This window comes from Carcharhinus amblyrhynchos, chromosome 6 (genome assembly GCF_965287045.1).
Source record: "Carcharhinus amblyrhynchos chromosome 6, sCarAmb.v2.hapA, whole genome shotgun sequence".
NCBI classification, from domain to species: Eukaryota; Metazoa; Chordata; class Chondrichthyes; order Carcharhiniformes; family Carcharhinidae; genus Carcharhinus; species Carcharhinus amblyrhynchos.
The window spans coordinates 85409714-85428088 of record NC_137329.1 but is presented as its reverse complement, the minus strand read 5'-3'; the positions used below and the strand labels follow the sequence as shown (position 1 = coordinate 85428088).

The 18375-nt window shown below is 40.7% G+C and overlaps 1 protein-coding gene across 2 annotated transcripts in view; it reads right to left on the bottom strand.

Annotated features, from left to right (window-relative positions):
* Nucleotides 1-18375, bottom strand: part of LOC145344064 (rho GTPase-activating protein 8-like) — an 84384-nt gene that overhangs the window by 39675 nt on the left and 26334 nt on the right. For both annotated transcript variants that reach the window (XM_080190849.1, XM_080190850.1), the window contains exons 4-6: nt 11706-11793; nt 10111-10242; nt 3205-3291 (exon numbers count right to left, since the gene is read on the bottom strand). In XM_080190849.1, coding sequence (XP_080046975.1) covers nt 3205-3291; nt 10111-10242; nt 11706-11793 — 307 coding nt within the window. The remainder of the gene's footprint in view (nt 1-3204; nt 3292-10110; nt 10243-11705; nt 11794-18375) is intronic.

Below are 18375 nucleotides of genomic sequence, written 5' to 3'. Positions count from 1 at the left end.
CTGAGTAAAAGAAAACAAAGGGTAATCGTTGATGAATGCCCTTGCGAATAGAAAGTTGTTTCAAGTAATGTTCCACAGTGTTTGGTGTTGGGACCCTTGCTGTTTGTGTTATATGTTAACGGTCTGGATGTGAACATGGGGGGCAGGATTGAAAATTTGCAGATGACACAAAGATTGACCATGTAGTGGATACTCTAGAGGATAACTATAATCTCCAAAATGGTATCGATGGGTTGATGGAGTTGGCGGTAAAGTGGCAGATGAATTTTAACATAAAGAAGTGTGAAGCACTTAGGAAGGTCAAACAGTAATAGGGAATGCACAATAAATGGGAATCTACTAAGAAGGGTAGATGAAATAAGAGCATACAAATACACTGGTCCGTAAAAACAGCAATTCAAGTAGACAAGTTGTAAAGAAGGTATATGGAATGCTCTCCTTCACTGGCAGAGGTATGGAATATAAAAGTAAGGATATAATGTTGGAATTGTATAAAACACTGGTGAGGCCACAACTGAAGTACTGATGCTGTTCTGATCACCAAATTACATAATTGCTCTGGAGAGAAAGTAGAGGAGGTTTACATTAATGTTGCCTAGGGTTAAAAAAATGTAGTTATGAGGAGAGGTTGGATAGGTTGAGTTATTTTCCTTAGAACAAAGAAGGCTTGTTGACTAATTAGCCTTGGTGACTTGATAGAGGTGTACAAAATTCTGAAGGGAAGAGATAGAATGAACAGGATAAAATTGTTTCCCTTTGAGGAGAGGGGGGGGAATTCTAAAATATGGGACACAGATTCAAGATAAGTGGTAGTAGGTGTTGAGGGAATGTGAGGAAGGCTTTTTTTTTACAAAAAGAGTGGTGGGTGTCCAGAATTCGCTGCTCGAGTTGGTGATGGAAGCAGTAACCCTAAACTCTTTCAGAAAGTATCTGGATCTGCATTTTAAATGCTGTGAACTACAGGATTATGGACTGAGTGCAGGAAGGTGGGATTAGAAAGGGCAGGCACCTTGATGGATTGGCATGGACAAGATGAGCCAAATGGTCTCTGTGCTGTAACTTTTCAATGGTTCTATGGATATACTTGTCATAGAGGGAATGCAGTGGAAATTCACTAGACTGATATGGGGTTAGTGGGACTGTCCTATGAGGACAGATTGGTTTGACTGGGCCTATATTCACTAGAGTTTAGAAGAATGAGAGGAGATCTGATTAAAACATGTAACATTTTAACAGGGTTGGATAAACAAAACGCAGGGAGGATGTTTTCCTTGGCTGGGGAATCTAGAACACAGTAAAAAGTCTGACAACACCAGGTTTTAGTCCAACCTATTTATTTGATAATAATCTAGAACCAGAGGACACAGTTTCAGGATACATGGTAGACCATATAGAACTGAGATGAGGGAAATTTTTTTCAGTCAAAGGGTAGTGAACCTGTGGAACTCCCTACTAACAAGGCTGTGGAGGCCAATTCACCAAACGTATTCAGGAAAGGGACTAATAACTTAAATAGCATTCAGAGGAATGGGGAGAAAGCAGGAACACGGCATTGAGATTGCAGATCAACCATCATATTGAATGGTGGAGCAGGTTTGAAGGGTCAAATGGCCTATTCCTGCTTCTAATTTCCATGTTTCTATAAATGTTGCAGTAGGCCCAATGGACTGAATGACCTACTCCTGTGCCTATGTCCTATGATCTAATGAAGCCAGCTGATTACAACCAGTGATTAGTAGGCCACAGCCAGCCATCATCAGCAAGAGTCAGTCACCAAATGTTAGTCACTTATCACCAGGCAAAATCAGAAACCATCCATTCGTAATTAGCAGCCAGTTGGATAGCCAATTCCATAAAAGCAACCTACAGCCAGCTACTAATTTTGATTGCCCTGCTATGGGGAGGATGTTATTAAACTGGAAAGAGCGCAAAACAGATGTACAAGGATGTTACTGGGACTGGAAGATTTGAATTATAAGGAGAGGCTGGGACTTCTTTCCCTGGAGCGTAAGAGAATGAGGAGTGGTCTTATGGCGGTTTATAAAATCATAGATAAGGTGAATGGCCTAGGTCTTCTATCCAGGGTAAGGCGGTCCAAAATTAGAGGGCACAGGTTTAAGGTAAGAGAGGAAAGATTTAGAAGGGACCTGAGGGACAAATTTTTCTACACAGAGGGTGATGCATTTATGGAATGAGCTGCCAGAGGAGGTGGTAGAGGTGGGTACAATTACAACATTTAAAAGACATTTGGATAGGTACATGGATTGGAAAGATAGGGAGATATGGGCTAAACACAGGCAGATGGGACTAGTTCAGATTAGGAAACCTGGTCAGCATGGATGAGTTGGGCTGAAGGGCCTGTTTTCATGCTGTAATCTCTGTGACTCTAAGATTAATTCACAGCACCCACCAATCAGTTTAAAGCCAGTGACCAACAGAAAAGCAAGTACTCTGGTTTACAAGAAGAGTAACACTGGACGAGAAACGAGACTGCAGAATTGAAAACAGAATAGGAGAAAGATGGACAATAAAAACCAAGGTGGTGAGGTTTAGAGAGTGGGTAGACATAAATAGAAATGCCAGTATTGGGAGTGAGAGCAACGACAGGAATGTGAAAACAACATGCCAAAATCAATAAAGGGGTAGCAGAGAGAAGAACTGCAAGAATTGGGAGGGTGGAAAAAAGGAGACAAGGGTTTCCGAAGTCATGAATGGAGTAAAGGGAAGGAGCAGGATGGGAGAAAAAAGCTCAAAAATAAGTGTTAATAGAACTAGGAGTGGGAACGGTAGCTGTACTGGGGAGAAAACAAAAGACAGTCAGGCTTGTTGCTTTAGGAACTTTGTAATCAAGTAAGTACACAAGGCTTGTGATATTTCTCCTGTTACCATAACAACATTGGATTAATTCAAACTTATTTTCAAAGTCAAGCCATTATCAGCTTCTGGTTCTGGCAGCATTCATTGCCTAATCCCATCATAAAAGTGGCTGAGGCAAGTATATGATGGTGCTGACAGCAGCCAGATAATTAACAGATTGGCTTCAAAAATCTAAAATGGGTCTACACTCAACTACCTTCTTGGTGAAAGTGGAAGGCATCATCTGCGACAGCAGTCTTTGGAGACATCCTAACCCTAAATGTCCCACTCTTCCATCTTTGATTAGAGCTCCCACAGTGTAATTAGAGGCCATTTCATAAAACATACCTTATGAGCGGCTTGAAAATATTCCAAAGAACTCGGATGAAGTTTGTTGGGTGCACAACATAAAGGGCTTTGAGATTTTTCTTGTATCTAGAGAAATGAAAAACCAGTTTACAATGAAAGGAACTTAAAAAATACCAGATAACTTATCTTGTGGAAGTGTCAAATCAATATGTTAAACCTGATGTATCTGGAGACAAGAAACTCCCAGATTTAGTGAAAATCAAACATCATGGCTGGGATTCTCCCAAAAAATTTGAAGTTCCCCATGTGCAGGAAAATGGAAGTAAATCTCACCGTTTTTTTTGGCATGAGTTCCAGAAGGAATCTCTGACACTCCATGCAGCACAGAGTGCCTCAGTGTGATTCACTCTGAAAATCTGTGGGCACAGCTGATTCCAACCCGAGAGCCAACAGCATCGTGCTGAGTGGGCCACTGCGCACGCGCTGATCTATCAGAGTGGAGATCAGCATGTGTGCAATGCCACTCCCTTCCCCCACCAGCCTAATTGTTGACCAGCTCCACAGCTCCCCATTGCTGACTTTCCAACATCCCAACCCCTGATCGCTGGCTTCCCAGATCTCTCTGGGCCAGCACCAATTTCCCTGACCACGCGTACCCCCCTAAACTCCCAATCCACTCCTTCCGCTGGTCCTGAGCACCCCCAACTTCCCCAACAGTCCCAATTCCAGGCCCCCCCACCGCCAGACGGCCAGCCTTGATCGCCTCCTCCTTCCCTCTCTTAGTCATTCCAATACAGATTGGCAGTGGACCATCCCCCCCCAAACTGATCACCCGTCCAATTGCCCCACCCCCAACAGACTCCCCTGGCACTACCTGATGCCCAGTGTGCAATGTCAATGTGCCTCTTGTGCATTATGCGGAGATGCCAGCGTTGGACTGGGGTTAACACAGTAAGAAGTCTCACAACACCAGGTTAAAGTCCAACAGATTTATTTGGTAGCAAACGCCACTAGCCTTCATCAGGTGAATGGAAGTTCTGTTCACAGACAAGGCATACAAAGTCTGGAGACAATACACATCTCCTTAATCTGTGCTTAATGCTCTCTACACTCACATTGTCTGTACCTTTAAGACTTGATTAACTGTAAAGACTCACATTCCAATCATTAGTCTGTAAATTGAGTTTGTGTCTTTATATGCCCCATTTGTGAATAGAATTCCCATTCACCTGCCGAAGGAGCAGTGCTCTGAAAGATAGTGGCGTTTGCTACCAAATAAGCCTGTTGGACTTTAACCTGGTATTGTGAGACTTCTTCCTCTTGTGCATTGCCAGGGTCCCAGACTGGCACCACCCAAGGGGCAACTCCACCCTTACTCCTGACCTCCTGGAGGGGATGGGGCCTCAATGGCCTCTTTTTCCTTCAATGGTGTTGGCTGCTTTTTTCCCCCATTAGTAGGGAACAGTCGTAAACCCCACTGGAGTAAACCACTCCCAGGGGGAGGGGGGAAACCAGGCAACCATTAGGAGAATTTATCTAAAGGCACTGTGACCAATTTTTGGTAACTCAGACCAGGTCACTGATGGAACTGGATTTTGCTGGTCAGAATGTGTTAGTTGTAAATGAGAGTGCATTTACCAACTGAACTGTTGGAAAGCTTCATAGCACAACTTAATCCCTGGAAAATACAAACAAGTTATCTGACTATAATCTCCCTATTATCACAGGATACAAGAAAACAGCATGATATTTAATTGTTCACCCAAAATTCATTATTCCTTTGGATATACTAAATACATTGTGATCTGTCAATATTAAAAATCCTCCTCAAAACTTCAGGCATTATTCCCTATAACTCTGCAGAAGTAAAAAAGATATTAGGTCTTAATTGTTTATCAGTTTTCAGTTGGTGGAATTCTCTGGCCGTTCATACCCCACTACTGCTGCCAGTGAGAAGGGAGAATTTGACGCTTAGCCAAAACTCCATTCACAGTAGCAGGGTGGGAGAATCCAGCCCAACTGTCAACTCCCTGTCTGCTTCATGCTTGCTGGCTACTGTTGTTTGATATAATAGCATTCAGGAGAAAATAAATTATTTTAGTTGGATTCCCGATTTATGAAACAGCAACAAAGTGAAAGGTCTGTGTTTAAGGCTCAGCACTGATACAAAACCTTAGATGATGTTACTAATTTTGGATGGAAATACAGTCAGAGTAGCAGAAAATAAAGCTGAAAAAAAAACAAACTCCACAAAAATGTCAATTAGACAGAAGCCACTTTAGAAGGTTTTCTACACAGTTTGGACTATTGTCTCCACACAGACTTATTTGCAGCGTTTTCTGCTGATTACTTTGAAGGCTGATAGTCTGGAGCAATCTGCCATTTTAGCTTTTTTTTTCCCCAAACAGCCAATTTCTGGGGGAAGGGCAGTTTTGTTAACAGTTGGAAAACATAAAGCGGGAACATTCTTAAAGTGGCCCCAGTGGAGAAACAAAGTGCAATAGTACAAGCTGTACTCTTGTTCAAAATAGGTAGAGACAAACAGTTCAAAACATTTGGCAATGAAAGGGCACGTTTGTTCAATGGATAAAAACTTGGGAAACCTTGCCAATTGGCAATTTTTTCTTCTCGATGTCAGAGTCTTTTTAGTTGCAAATTTATATTCAGCATATTTCACACTGGAGCTTTACAAAGAATACAAATAAAAATGTGCAAAGGATCCATCAGCAGCTTAAAGTGGAAATTTGATTAATAGCTTTGGCTTGGAAACTGTTTATAACCATTGTGCCAAGTGAAAGATTGACCTAATGGAGTTCTGGAACTCCTGTCCGAGTCAGAACATTGTTGAGTCAAATCCCATTCCAGAAACTGAGGACATAATCTAGGATGGCATTTCAATACAGAGGGAGTGGACCAATGTTTGAGATGCTGTCCTGTAGATGATACAATAAACAAAGTCCATCTTATTATTCCATGTTGACAAAAAAGATCCTGCACATCTTGTTAAGGAAGAGGAGGAGAGCTCTATCAATGATTTGCCCATTTGACCATCAATCAACACTTTGAAAAACTGATTCAATGATAATTTATGCCATTGCTGTTTGTGGGACTCTGCTGTTAGATTTCAAAATGAATCATGAATCAGATTAAGGCACTGTATTTGTTTGATTGGAATATTTACCTGATAGCTATTATAACAAAATTGAGGTCATTGCAATGCTTAAAAGGGATAAACCTGAAGCAGCTACTGTGATTCTGGATGTGAGCAAGGCTGACTTCAATGCAACGAGACAGAGATTGCCCACAGTAAACTGAGAAAATCTGTTAATGGATAAAAGGCAGAAGATCAGAGGAAGGTGTTCAAAACTGAATTTAATGTGATGCAGAACTAATTTATACCCAAGGGACAAGATTGCTGCTTGCCAAAGAAAATCACTGTGGCCAACTAAAGAGGTAGAGACAACATTAAAATTAAAATGAAAAAGTGTACAAAAATCCATTAAAAGGAACAATAAACAAATAAAATCTGGAGAATGAGAAAAATACAAAGAGCAACAAAAGGATGACAAAAAAGACCAGAGAATGAAGAAGAATGAAAATTGACTTAAGTTAAACAAAACCAACACAAATTCTTTTTACAATTACAGTAAGAATAAAAATGTGATCAGAAGCAATGTGGGGCCGCTTAAAAACTCTTCAGTGATATTGCCAATAAAAAGGAGGAAACAGCAGACATGAATGGTATTTAGAGTAGAGGGAGAGGTCAACAGGTCTCAAGGAAATTGTTACTGAATTGGGAGAGGGACTCACCAATATTAACGTAAGCAAAATAACAATATTGTTCCAAACAATGGTAATAGTGACAAACATCCCTAGGAGCAGGTGGTACCCACCCCAGTATCTTAAACAAAAGTAGGCGACAACACACTATCTACAGTCTTCCACAGTTCTTTCAATTTGAGACAAATTCCTTTCGACTGGGCTAGCTAGGCTAACTTCTGTTGGTAATGATCAGAATTGACAATTAAGAATAAAGTAACAGAGCATCTAGAGTGTTTCAGCTGATCAGGGAGAGTTACCATGGATGTTAAAGGGGTAGGTCAACCCTGATGAGCCTGATTGAATTTTTGAAGAGATGACTAAAGTAGTGGGCACAGGAATACCAATGGGTGTTACTTATGGGACTTCCAAAAGGTATGTTTCTCAGAACAGAAGGTAGGTCAAAGATGAAGTCTGTGGAACCGAAGGCAGCTTATTGCTGTGGTTAGAAAATCAGCTGATTGGCAGAAGACAGAGTAGTCTGCCAAATGGACTGATACTCTAATTAGCAAGATTTGACTAGTGATGTCCCATAAGGATGTGTGCTGGGATATCAACTATTCACTCTATTCATTAACAATTCACATAATAGAACAGAAAGTCACAAATCCGAGTTTGCAGATGACACAAAGGTGGGGGAAATTGTAAGCATTTATAATCAGGTCTAAATCATACAAAGCCTGAATTAAATCACACCCTAGAGTACTGTGAACAGTTCTGGGCATCACATCTTAAGGAGGATACACTGGGCTTAGAGAGAATGTAGCATAGATTCACAAGATCAATAACTGACCTTTCTTGCTTAAAATTACAAGAAGAAATTACACACTTCTAGGCTGTTAATTCCTGGAATTTCATTGGTTAACTGGTGATTTAATCAGTTTTCAAGATAAAGGGATCAGATAAGGTGGATAGAAAATAAAGTAAAAATTTATTTATTAGTCACAAGGCTTACATTAACATTGCAATGAAGTTACTGTGAAATTCCCCTAGTTGCCGCAGTCCAGTGCCTGTTCAGGTCGATGCGCCTGACCAGCACGTCTTTCAGAACGTGGGAGGAAACTGGAGCACCTGGAGGAAACCCACACAGACACGGGGAGAACGTACAAATCCCACAAAGTGACCCAAGTTGGGAATCGAACCTGTGAAGCAGCAGTGCTAACCACTGCGCTATCGCGCCATTCCTTTTGCTGAGTTATGTCAGTGGTCACGGTGCAAATGTTAGTGCCAAACTTTTGAAGAGTGTAACTGGGAAACACTTTGAATGCAAATGGCGGTAGTACTTTGGACCTCACCTCTGGAACTAGAGTAACTGATGCTAGGTTAATTGTTAATTTAGGAGATGATCTAAGGGATATGGAGCAAAGGTGGGTATGTGGGTATGATCTCAGTGAATGATGGAACAGGTTCAAGGGGCCAAATGGCCTACTCAGGTGCCTATGCTCAACATACAAAATTGCTTCTGTGCTTGCTGCAAAACAATTGTGACTGTACTTTAGAAACTGCAAAATGCTTGGGCACATCTTTGGGATGGGAAAAAAGTATATAAATACAAGGTCATGCTATTTTATTTCTCCCTTTTACGTTGTACGTTTGATCTGTGATTAAAGAGCAGATGCTGGCAGAGTGGTAATGTCACTGGACTAGTAATCCAGGTAAATGCTCTGGGGACAGAGTTCAAATCTCACCATGGCAGCTGGTGGAATTTAAATTCAATTATAAATTAGTTTCAGTAATGGCGACTATGACATCAATAATTGAACATTGTTAAAAATACCCAACCTATAGCACATAGGGAAGGAAATCTGCTATCCTTATATGGTCTGGCCTACATGTGACTCCAGAGCCACAGCAATGTGGTTGACTCTTAACTATCCTAAGAAATGGCCTAGCAAGCCATTCAGTTGTTAGGCAGTTTGTTGAGCTGTTAGAATAGAATAGAATCCCTACAATACAGAAGGGGGCAGTTCAGCCCATCGAGTCTGTACTGACCACAATCCCACCCAGGCCCTATTCCCGTAACCCCCTGCTAACCCTCCCCTGACACTAAGGGTCAATTTAATACGGCCAATCAACCTAATCTGCACATCTTTGGACCGTGGGAGGAAACCGGAGCACCCCGAGGTAACCCATGCAGTGACCCAAGCCAAGAACTGAACCCAGGTCCCTAGCGTTGTGAGGCAGCAGTGCTAACTACTGTGCCACCATGCAATTTGTTGTTGAGCAACAAATGCTAACCTTGCCAGTGAAGCTCACATCTCATGGACTGTTTTACATTCAAATCCAAAGGTGCTGTGACTTTGCAACTGTGTTACTTTGCAGTGGGCAACAAATTTGTTAATAGTAGGAGCCAGAAAATTGAATGCTCCATTTTTCTACTGAGCTCCTGATTCGCTATTGGAATAATGAGGTGTGTTTCTCTGCTGAAACCGCTGTATCAGTTTAGTGTGCTTTTTTTCATTAATTTGTGGGTCATGGGCATCACTGGCTGGCCAGTATTATTGCCCATCCCTTGTTGCCCTTGCAGGGCAGTTGAGAGTCAACCACATTGCTGTGGTTTTGGAGTCACATGTAGGCCAGACCAGCTAAAGACAGCAGATTTTGTTCCCTAAAAGACATTAGTGAATCAGATGGGTTTTTGCAACAATTGACAATGGTTTCATGATCATCAGTAGATTCTTAATTCCAGTTTCTTTTAGTGAATTCAAATTCCATCATCTGCCACAGTGGGATTCGAATCTGGGTGCCCAAAACATTAGCTGAGTTGCTAGCTTAATAATCTGGCAATAATATCATTAGGCCATCACCTTCCTCCTGCTTAAAAAAGTGGCCTCATAACATAATCACAGCAGTGCACAAACCCATTTCAGCATTAATTTCTGAGGAAAACAAAGTGATATTTCCAAGCTTATTTGCTGACATGGACTTCAAAAGGGAGAAAATGGAGATCAAATCCAGGCAACAGTGTGGATGTGAAAGAACGGTGCAAAGCCTTTATTTTCAGAAACAAAGCTTTCTCTTTATCCAAATAAATGCTTTGGACTGCATAGATAAACAAGTCACTACCTTAATATTGGGCCATTTACCAGCAAGCCACTTTGATTAAATTGGAAGAATTCTCCTTACTTTCTGTCAAATTCCTTGTACGCATTCTGTAGCCAACTTAAAGATGGTTTGTTGCTGCTTCTGAGCCCAAAGTGAAAGTAAACAAGAATGTAATCGCTCTCAACGTATTGGTCCAGCGTATATTTCAGGTATCTGGATAGGATGGGGAAAGCAAATTATTTCACTGTCAATGAAATGTCATTGTTACTGTTGCTAACATTTAAAATTTAAGCCACTCTATAACTCCCACTTGCCAGAGACTGATTTTGATTAGAGACGAGAATACACATGTTAAAGATTTACAAGGCACTGAATGGCAACTTTCTAAAGGTCAGTCTGAAATAAAAGCAAATTTACCAGAACTGACAAAGGTTTAACCAAAGGTGAACAATTGAGAATAAGTAAGTAACTTAAGAGCGAAATCTAAATAGGTTGCCTTTTTTATTCTCTATTCCACTTTTTGTTAGGGTTTTGTTAGTACGTGCCATTCCAATATCTTCCTTCTCGCTCCTGACTGTGGTGACTGTATATAACTGTAGATATTAAAAAGCTGCAGTGGAAAACATACCAGGTGCCAGGACCTTTAATGTGAAAACAAATTCTGTCAAATGTAGCTTACTTTTTGCAATACTAAACACGGCCGAGCCAGAGCAGCTTTTCTCACAAGTGAGTTCAGGTAACCAATTTCAATTCAATTTAATAAAATTGTGCAAGTAAATAAGAACAATCTATTGTTGTAAGGTAGAAATTAGGATTAACTCATGATAGAGAAAGGACTCATTCCTCAGGCAGAATTAGCGGTGCATATTTTAATAAAGTATTTTCCCAGTGTGTTTAATAAATCTTTTTTTGAATCATTTAACAGAGGCTGCCAATTCAACAATGGGATGGGAATTTACTTCTGTTGTCAGAAAGTTACTGATTTCTGCTGGCTTCCTAGAGGATTGGACAAGAGGAAAAGGACAACCAGTATGAATCAGTATGGACTGAGTGTACGACATTAGAAAAACCATGCCAGCCGACCCGTTTGTCCTGCCTGCCTTAGCTGGGAACAAATATAATGTCGGGCGAATGTACAAACTACCAACTAAAATGAGAATCAAAGATTGATTTATCAGAATACCAACATCCCATATGTTACATACCACAAGGTGGCACTATCAGATCAATTTTTAATCCTAATGAACAGTGAGAAATTGCAGTCAAGTTCAGAAAATTCCAACAAATCAAGTCACTACAGATGCAACAGATGTATAATTCTGACTTATCAGTGCAGCCAATGTCTTGAGAGGGGTCTACCTGGATTGGGGTGTTCTCAAGCAACTAAATTATTTAAAATAAATGCCACACAACTTTATTTTAATAAAGTTCTATTTCCTTATGTGACAAATTATGGAAATTAATCTTCTGAAGTACAAAAATATATTTAATCTTCCCATTAAATTAGTTTTGGCAAGTTAAAAGACTTTGCTTCAATGCAGAACAAATTCCTTGAACAATAGAGAGAGGAAGTTGCTCAACTGTATCCCATTTACCAAGGAGAAGGCGGAAATGCCAACCTGACTCCTGGGAGCACGAATGAAAGATTTTGTTATAGAAAATTATTTGGAACTTACTCCAGCAACTTCCGATGGTTAAGCTGATGGGAAGGAGGCATTCGGCAACAGCTAAAAATAACCAGTTTCCTTCCATAATTGTCATCACCTAATTGGAAAGAAATCAGATAAAGCTCAATTTTCTACATTAAAATGCTAGAAAAAAGAATATGCACACCCAGGGGAAACAATGATGGGGGTTTTTCAGCTGATATATTTTGTGTGTCAGCAGAATACTGCCAATTACAATTCCTGTGCTGTACTGGAAAGAGTCTTGCTTTGATTTATTATTGTCACATGTATTAGTATACAGTGAAAGGCTTTGTCTTGCATGTTATACAGACAAAGCATACTGTACATAGAGAAGGAAAGGAGAGGATGCAGAATGTAGTGTTACAGTCATAGCCAGGGTGTAGAGAAAGATCAACTTGATATGACGTATGTCCATTCAAAAGTCTGATGGCAGCAGGGAAGAAGCTGTTCTCGAGTTGGTTGATACACGACTTCAGACTTTTGTATCTTTTTCACAATGGAAGGAAGTATAAGAGGGTATATCTGGAGTGTGTGGGGTCCTTGATTATGCTGGCTGCTTTTCCGAGGCAGTGGGAAGTGTAGACAAAGTCAATGGATGGGAGGCTGGTTTGCATGATGGACTAGGTTTTGTAGTTTTTTGCAGTCTTGGTCAGAGCAGGAGCCATACCCAGCTGTGATACAACCAGAAAGAATGCTTTCTGTGGTGCATCTGTAAACGTTAGTCAGGATCATAACGGCATGCCAAATTTCCTTCACCCCCTGAGAAGACAGAAGCATCAGTGGGCTTTCTTAACTATAGCATTGGCGTGGAGAAACCAGGCAGGTTGGTGGTGACCTGGACATCTAAAAACTTGAAGCTCTTGACCATTTCCACTTCATCCCCATTGATGTAGACAGGGGCACGTCCTCCACTACACTTCCTGAAGTCAATGACTATCTCTTTCATTTTGCTAACAGTGAGGGAGAGGTTATTTTCGCACTAGTTCATCAGATTTTCTCTTTCCTCTGCTCCGTCTCATCATTGTTTGTGATCCAACCCACTAACAATGGCATCATCAGTATACTTGCTCAGGATAGTAACACCTTGCACCTTGTTCAGGTTAGAGCACCAATTGATGAGTGATTTGGTGTAAATTTATGTACCTCGCACATATAAAATTTAGCCATTGTCCAATATTGCAGTTTTATTTACAAAGTGATAATTATGGATTGTATATTCATATTAATTGATCATGCAAGTTCTTCTTTGTTGGTAATAAGGAGTAGAGTTTTTAAACAACTCCTGCTGTGAAATAACTGTACTGTAGTGCTAAAACACTTTTATATAATGGTGACCATTGGGTTACTTGTTGGGTTACCAGTTTTTGAATGATTATAAAAGTTATCCCCCTTGAAAGATGAGTTTATGGTATTAACTGTGCAGCACAGTGTGTGCATTTGGAGGATGTGGAATACTCTTACACTATGTGTGGACAGCAGCATACAAAATATTGAATTTAAATGATAATTATTGAGCATGGAGATCTGAAAGTAGATGTGCAGCTATTTAGTTAAGCACACCATTCATTATGACAGATGGTAATTCTGTGTCAGTGATTTAGTTTAACAACACTAAAAATTACAAAATGTTTTGGATGGTTCCTCTGATCTGTGGACTCATGGCACAGTTCACAGTAAATGGCACGTGTGGCCTACCTTTCCTTAGACAGATTGTAGTCATACTGGGGTACTTGTACTACTTAGTACTACATCTAAACAGGTTACAGAGTACGTAGCTCCTGATATAACATGTTGCAACCTCTTTTCCTCTCGCCTTCATTGAATCATAGAATCCATACAGTGCAGAAGAAGCCATTCAGCCCATTGAGACTACACTGATTCTTTGACAGAGCATCATACCCAGGCCCTATTCCCCCTCACCCCACACATTTGCAATGGCTAATTCACCTAACCTGCACATCTTTGGGCTGCGTGAGGAAAGCAGAGCACCTAGAGGAAACCCATGCAGACACGGGAAGAACATGTAAACTCCACACAGACATCATCCAAGGCAGGAATTGAACCTGGGTCTCTGGAACTGTGAGGCAGCATTGCTGACCATTGTGTCACCGTGCCATCTTACACATGACTGATGTCAGTGATGCATCATCATCAACATCAGACTTTAATATCTCCACTGTTATACTACGGGGGGAGGTGGTGGTGGTGATGATCTTAACAAAAAAATGAGCGTGAAAACAGGAGAAATACATGCTTTTTTTTTGGCCTACTTAAAAATTGAATCTTAGCTGACACGATCAAAAGAATCTTGCCAAACTTGGAATCTGGGAGTGGGCGGGGCCTAACCTGCTTGAAAGCAAACTGATAGCAAATAGCTGCATGTGCAGATTTCTATGGCTCGGACCGATGGCTCCCACCCTCCCTCACCATCACCCGCTGATTTCTCAGCTCTCTCGCTATTGCAAAGAATCCACAGGATGATGTAAAAATTAACAAAATTCCAGCAAGTCTTTCAGGGATTTCCCAATGGTAGTTGGAAAGAAATATCTTCTTTCTGTAGGCAGTGGTGAAGGCCGCACTCTACGCTGCATGAGGCTGTTCCACCGGGGACAATGGGAAGAGTTGTCCAGGAGGATTTTCTGCATTGGGACGGATTTCAACAATAAAATGAAGATGAATTTCCTGAAGATGAATAACTCGGAAGGATTCTGCAGCAGCTTCTATGCTAATACCCAACTTTAGAGGGAAAAAGACCTTCAGCTGGCACTTGAGGTATGGGCTTCAATTGACTTTTACTGCTGGAAACAGGTGCTACCACTTCTTTGGCAGCATGATCCTCCATGGACTTTAACATAGAAGGCATTCTCTCTGGAAAACTCTTAATCAACAACCACTGATACAGTAAATAGGTTCAGTGGAAGCAAGTCCTGAATGCTGCTCATTAGAAATACAGCAGACACCTTGAAAAAGGCATGAGAGACTTCATATGGTGCATCTATCAATAGATGAAAGACGGACCTATCTCTAGGGCCTCATCCTCCAACAGACGGCTTAGTGCTGCGACTACTTCTTCCTCAGGTCAGGTCCAACTGGTCTTCACGCAGCTGGTCACTGTCTGCCACAGTGCCTTCTGTATCTGTCACCTCTGGCCTAACTTTGTAAAGAACTGAGATATTTGTAACTGGAGGCTCGCGTGGAGTCTAGTGCCCGATGTCTGTGTGATAGAAAGGAACTTACTGCTGATTGACTAAACTTCCTTAGCCACTGAAAGCTGAAGCTCTGCTGCTTCTAAATAAAAGATTGAAGTTTGTTCCATGAAATTCTGGGCAATATCTGTTTTTTTTCCAGAATGCCTAAAAATATGCCAACGTCCCCAATCAACAAGGGTGTGTGTTGACTGTAGACAGCGGAGAGAATTACCGATCTGTTGCTCCTTATAATGAAGATGTGGAGATGCCAGCGTTGGACTGGGGTGCACAGTAAGGAGTCTCAAAATACCAGGTTAAAGTCCAACAGGTTTATTTGAAATCGTGAGCTTTTGGAGCCCTACCTCTTTATCAGCACTCTGAAAACATGTGATTCCAAATAAACGTGTTGGACTTTAACCTGGTGTTATGAGCCTTCTTACTGTGCACTTGTAACAAAGAGGAGCAATTATCCTGCCTTTGGTTAGAAGGTTTGGTATACCCAGATCATGTAATTTGATGTCAATGAATGAGCGGTATTGGCTGAAACCAATCTAGATTGTCTTCTATTACTACATTTTAAAAGGTGGTACTGACCTGCTGTAACCAACCAATAGTCACAACCAAGACTCTTATCTTCCTCCATAAATGCTATAATTTTGTTTCTGACTTGATTTCTAATGTCTTGGATGGAGCATGTTTCATTAATATTTTCTTGCCATGACTAAATTTGTTGGATTTACAGAAACACTCGCTGTCCAGTTTTGGCACAATGGGAACATTCTGTAGCTCGTGCTAGGCAGTCTGATGTCCTCGTTGATTCTTCACATCAAGCATAACAGAAGCACCTCAAAGTGACCATCGCTATGGAGTTTCACACCCTTTTGTCCAGTTTGACAGGCTTTCATGTCGGTGGAGTGGCTACCCATGGGTCTACCCAGTCAATGCAGTGATGTGAAGCCTCAGAGTTGTGCCGAGCTATAGCCTGGTTACCTTCTCAGTGCTCAGTCTGCATTGTGTTTTGCTTACTTTGATCTAAAGTAAAGTCAAACTATGTGTTGAAAGCTTTCAGAATGGTGTCAAAGTCTGCAATAGACTCCTCCACCCCTGCCTCAGAAGAACATCACTTACTACTGGACCTACAATATAACAAATTATATTCGGACAGGGATTGGCCATCAGGTACGGTCTTCATTTCCTCACTGTTCGCCTTCGCCTTCTGTAGAGTTATCACTCTCTGTCATTCCGCCAATAACACCAATGTATTTTTTTACACTGATATCTCTACAGCTGCCACCATGTTTAAGATGGTCTTTCTGAACTGTCGTTCTTGATATGCATCTTCCCGTGGACAGACTGCAATCATACTTTAATACTTGCTCAACATTTTATTAGGATATATCTAAACAGATTACAGAGCAGCAATGTTGCTTAGCATGTTCCAATCTCTTGCTCAGAGACTGAGGCTAACACATGACTGGCTGATGGTGACATTATATCATAATTTATGTCATATATTAGTATCTATTTTGCTAATCTTTATACCACACAAAATAATCTCACCTTCACAGCTGACATCTTTGTGGTAGAATTGTTTATATCAGCTCAGAGATGCAGGGGAATGTACATTTATAAAACCTCCATGTACTATAAAGCATATTATTTCAGTCAGAGGCATAGTAATGGCATCACTGCCGACTTCAAAAGATTTTGTCGCTTCTGTTTAAATCTGGTACCAAATGAGATGGATATCTTGGTGTGCAGCAACAAGCAGGTAAGCAAAGACAATTACACTGAAAAATATTAGGGAATTCAGAACAGTTCACATTCTTCACTTTTAATCTAACTTTTCAGATAGCAAAATAACTGACAATTGGATTAAGACAGAAGTTAAACAAGAGAAACCTTAAAGGAGTATTTTTTTTAAATGTGGAAATTATGAAGAAATTTGTCAAACATGAAGTTAGCTCCTCAGTGCATTTAGCAGAAATGATGAAGTTTAGTAAATTGTCAAAATCCTATTTACACCTCATTCAACAAGGTGCAATGTTACAAAGGCTTTTACAACAAGACTGACAATGCAAGAGTGGAAGTTCTCATCAAATAACACAATTCTCTCTGATTGCAGCTTAGAGATGCCTCTGCAGTGAACCACTGACAACACATCTGGGTTTTCACAATATTCTATACATGTGCAGACACCAGAAGTTGCTGTCAATTTCAATGGTGCAGTTTCCTGTCAACACCACCAAAATATCCAGGCCAATGTTGACAACTAAATATTTTTCTGCAGATCATGAAAACTGCAAATATTTTCTGATACCAAATATAAACACCCCAACAACCATTCGTACAAGTGCTAGAATAAAGTAGAAGGTCAAATATCTCTGATGTTTTGGATGTGGAAGCTTGGCCTCTTCCAAAAATGTTGTCAGAAGATTTTTTGGACAGCATTGCAGCTTGAATGACCTACACTAGGAAATACCAGACAGTGTCACCAACCTCCTTGTTAAGAGGTGAGCAATTTTTTGATCTGTCATACACCAGTCATGGGAGATTTGCTCCTTGAATAAAGTTTTCTCTTCTTTTCCCTGCTCATATAACTCTTTGGTATAACTCCATTCTCAATATCAGCCTTCTACTGGTTTAAACAATAGAATAGTAGCAGAACGGAATGTTCACCTGTGCTGTTTGCTGCTATTTACATTCAAATATCACATCAACTTCAGACAAGGGCAGATGTGCAACTGAATGCAGAAATTTAAATGTTGATTTAAGGGAAGTGTTACTCTGCTGTCATAATCACACCAATGACTATGTGTTGGGATTCCCATTCAAATTCTCCAACCTGCACAAAGTTGCTGCATTAGTGAGCAGGTACTCACTAAACACAGTGCACAGAACTCAATTCCAAATTTAAGGATTCATGCGATAACTTATTACTTCCAATCAACCTCGCCAGAATTGAAGATAAACCATAACAAGTGAGGAGTCTCTTCTCTCTCTCTCTCCCCACCCCCCTCCATTCTGATTTAAAACTTACTTTACTCATTCAGAATTTGCGTTATTTCCGAATCCTTCAATTTGGTTGGTGAAGGAGATGTGCTGTTGTTTTCCCTAGTCACACAGATTCCAGATGCCCAGTAGGGGATCCTGCACCATTCCATCTCAATCTTCTATTGAAACATAGAAAATAGGAGGAGGAATGGGCCATTCAGCTCTTCGAGTCTGCTCCACCATTCATTATGATCATGGCTGATCATCCAGCTCAATAGCTTGATTCTGCCTCCCATCCTCTCCCCTCCTTATCCTTTGATCCTCTTCACCCCAAGCGATAAATCTAACTCCTTCTTGAAAACATAGAATATTTTGGCCTCAACTGCTTTCTGTGGTAGTGACTTCCATAGATCCACTACTCCCTGGGTAAAGAAATTGTTCCTAATCTCAGTCCTAAAAGGTTGACCCCATATCCT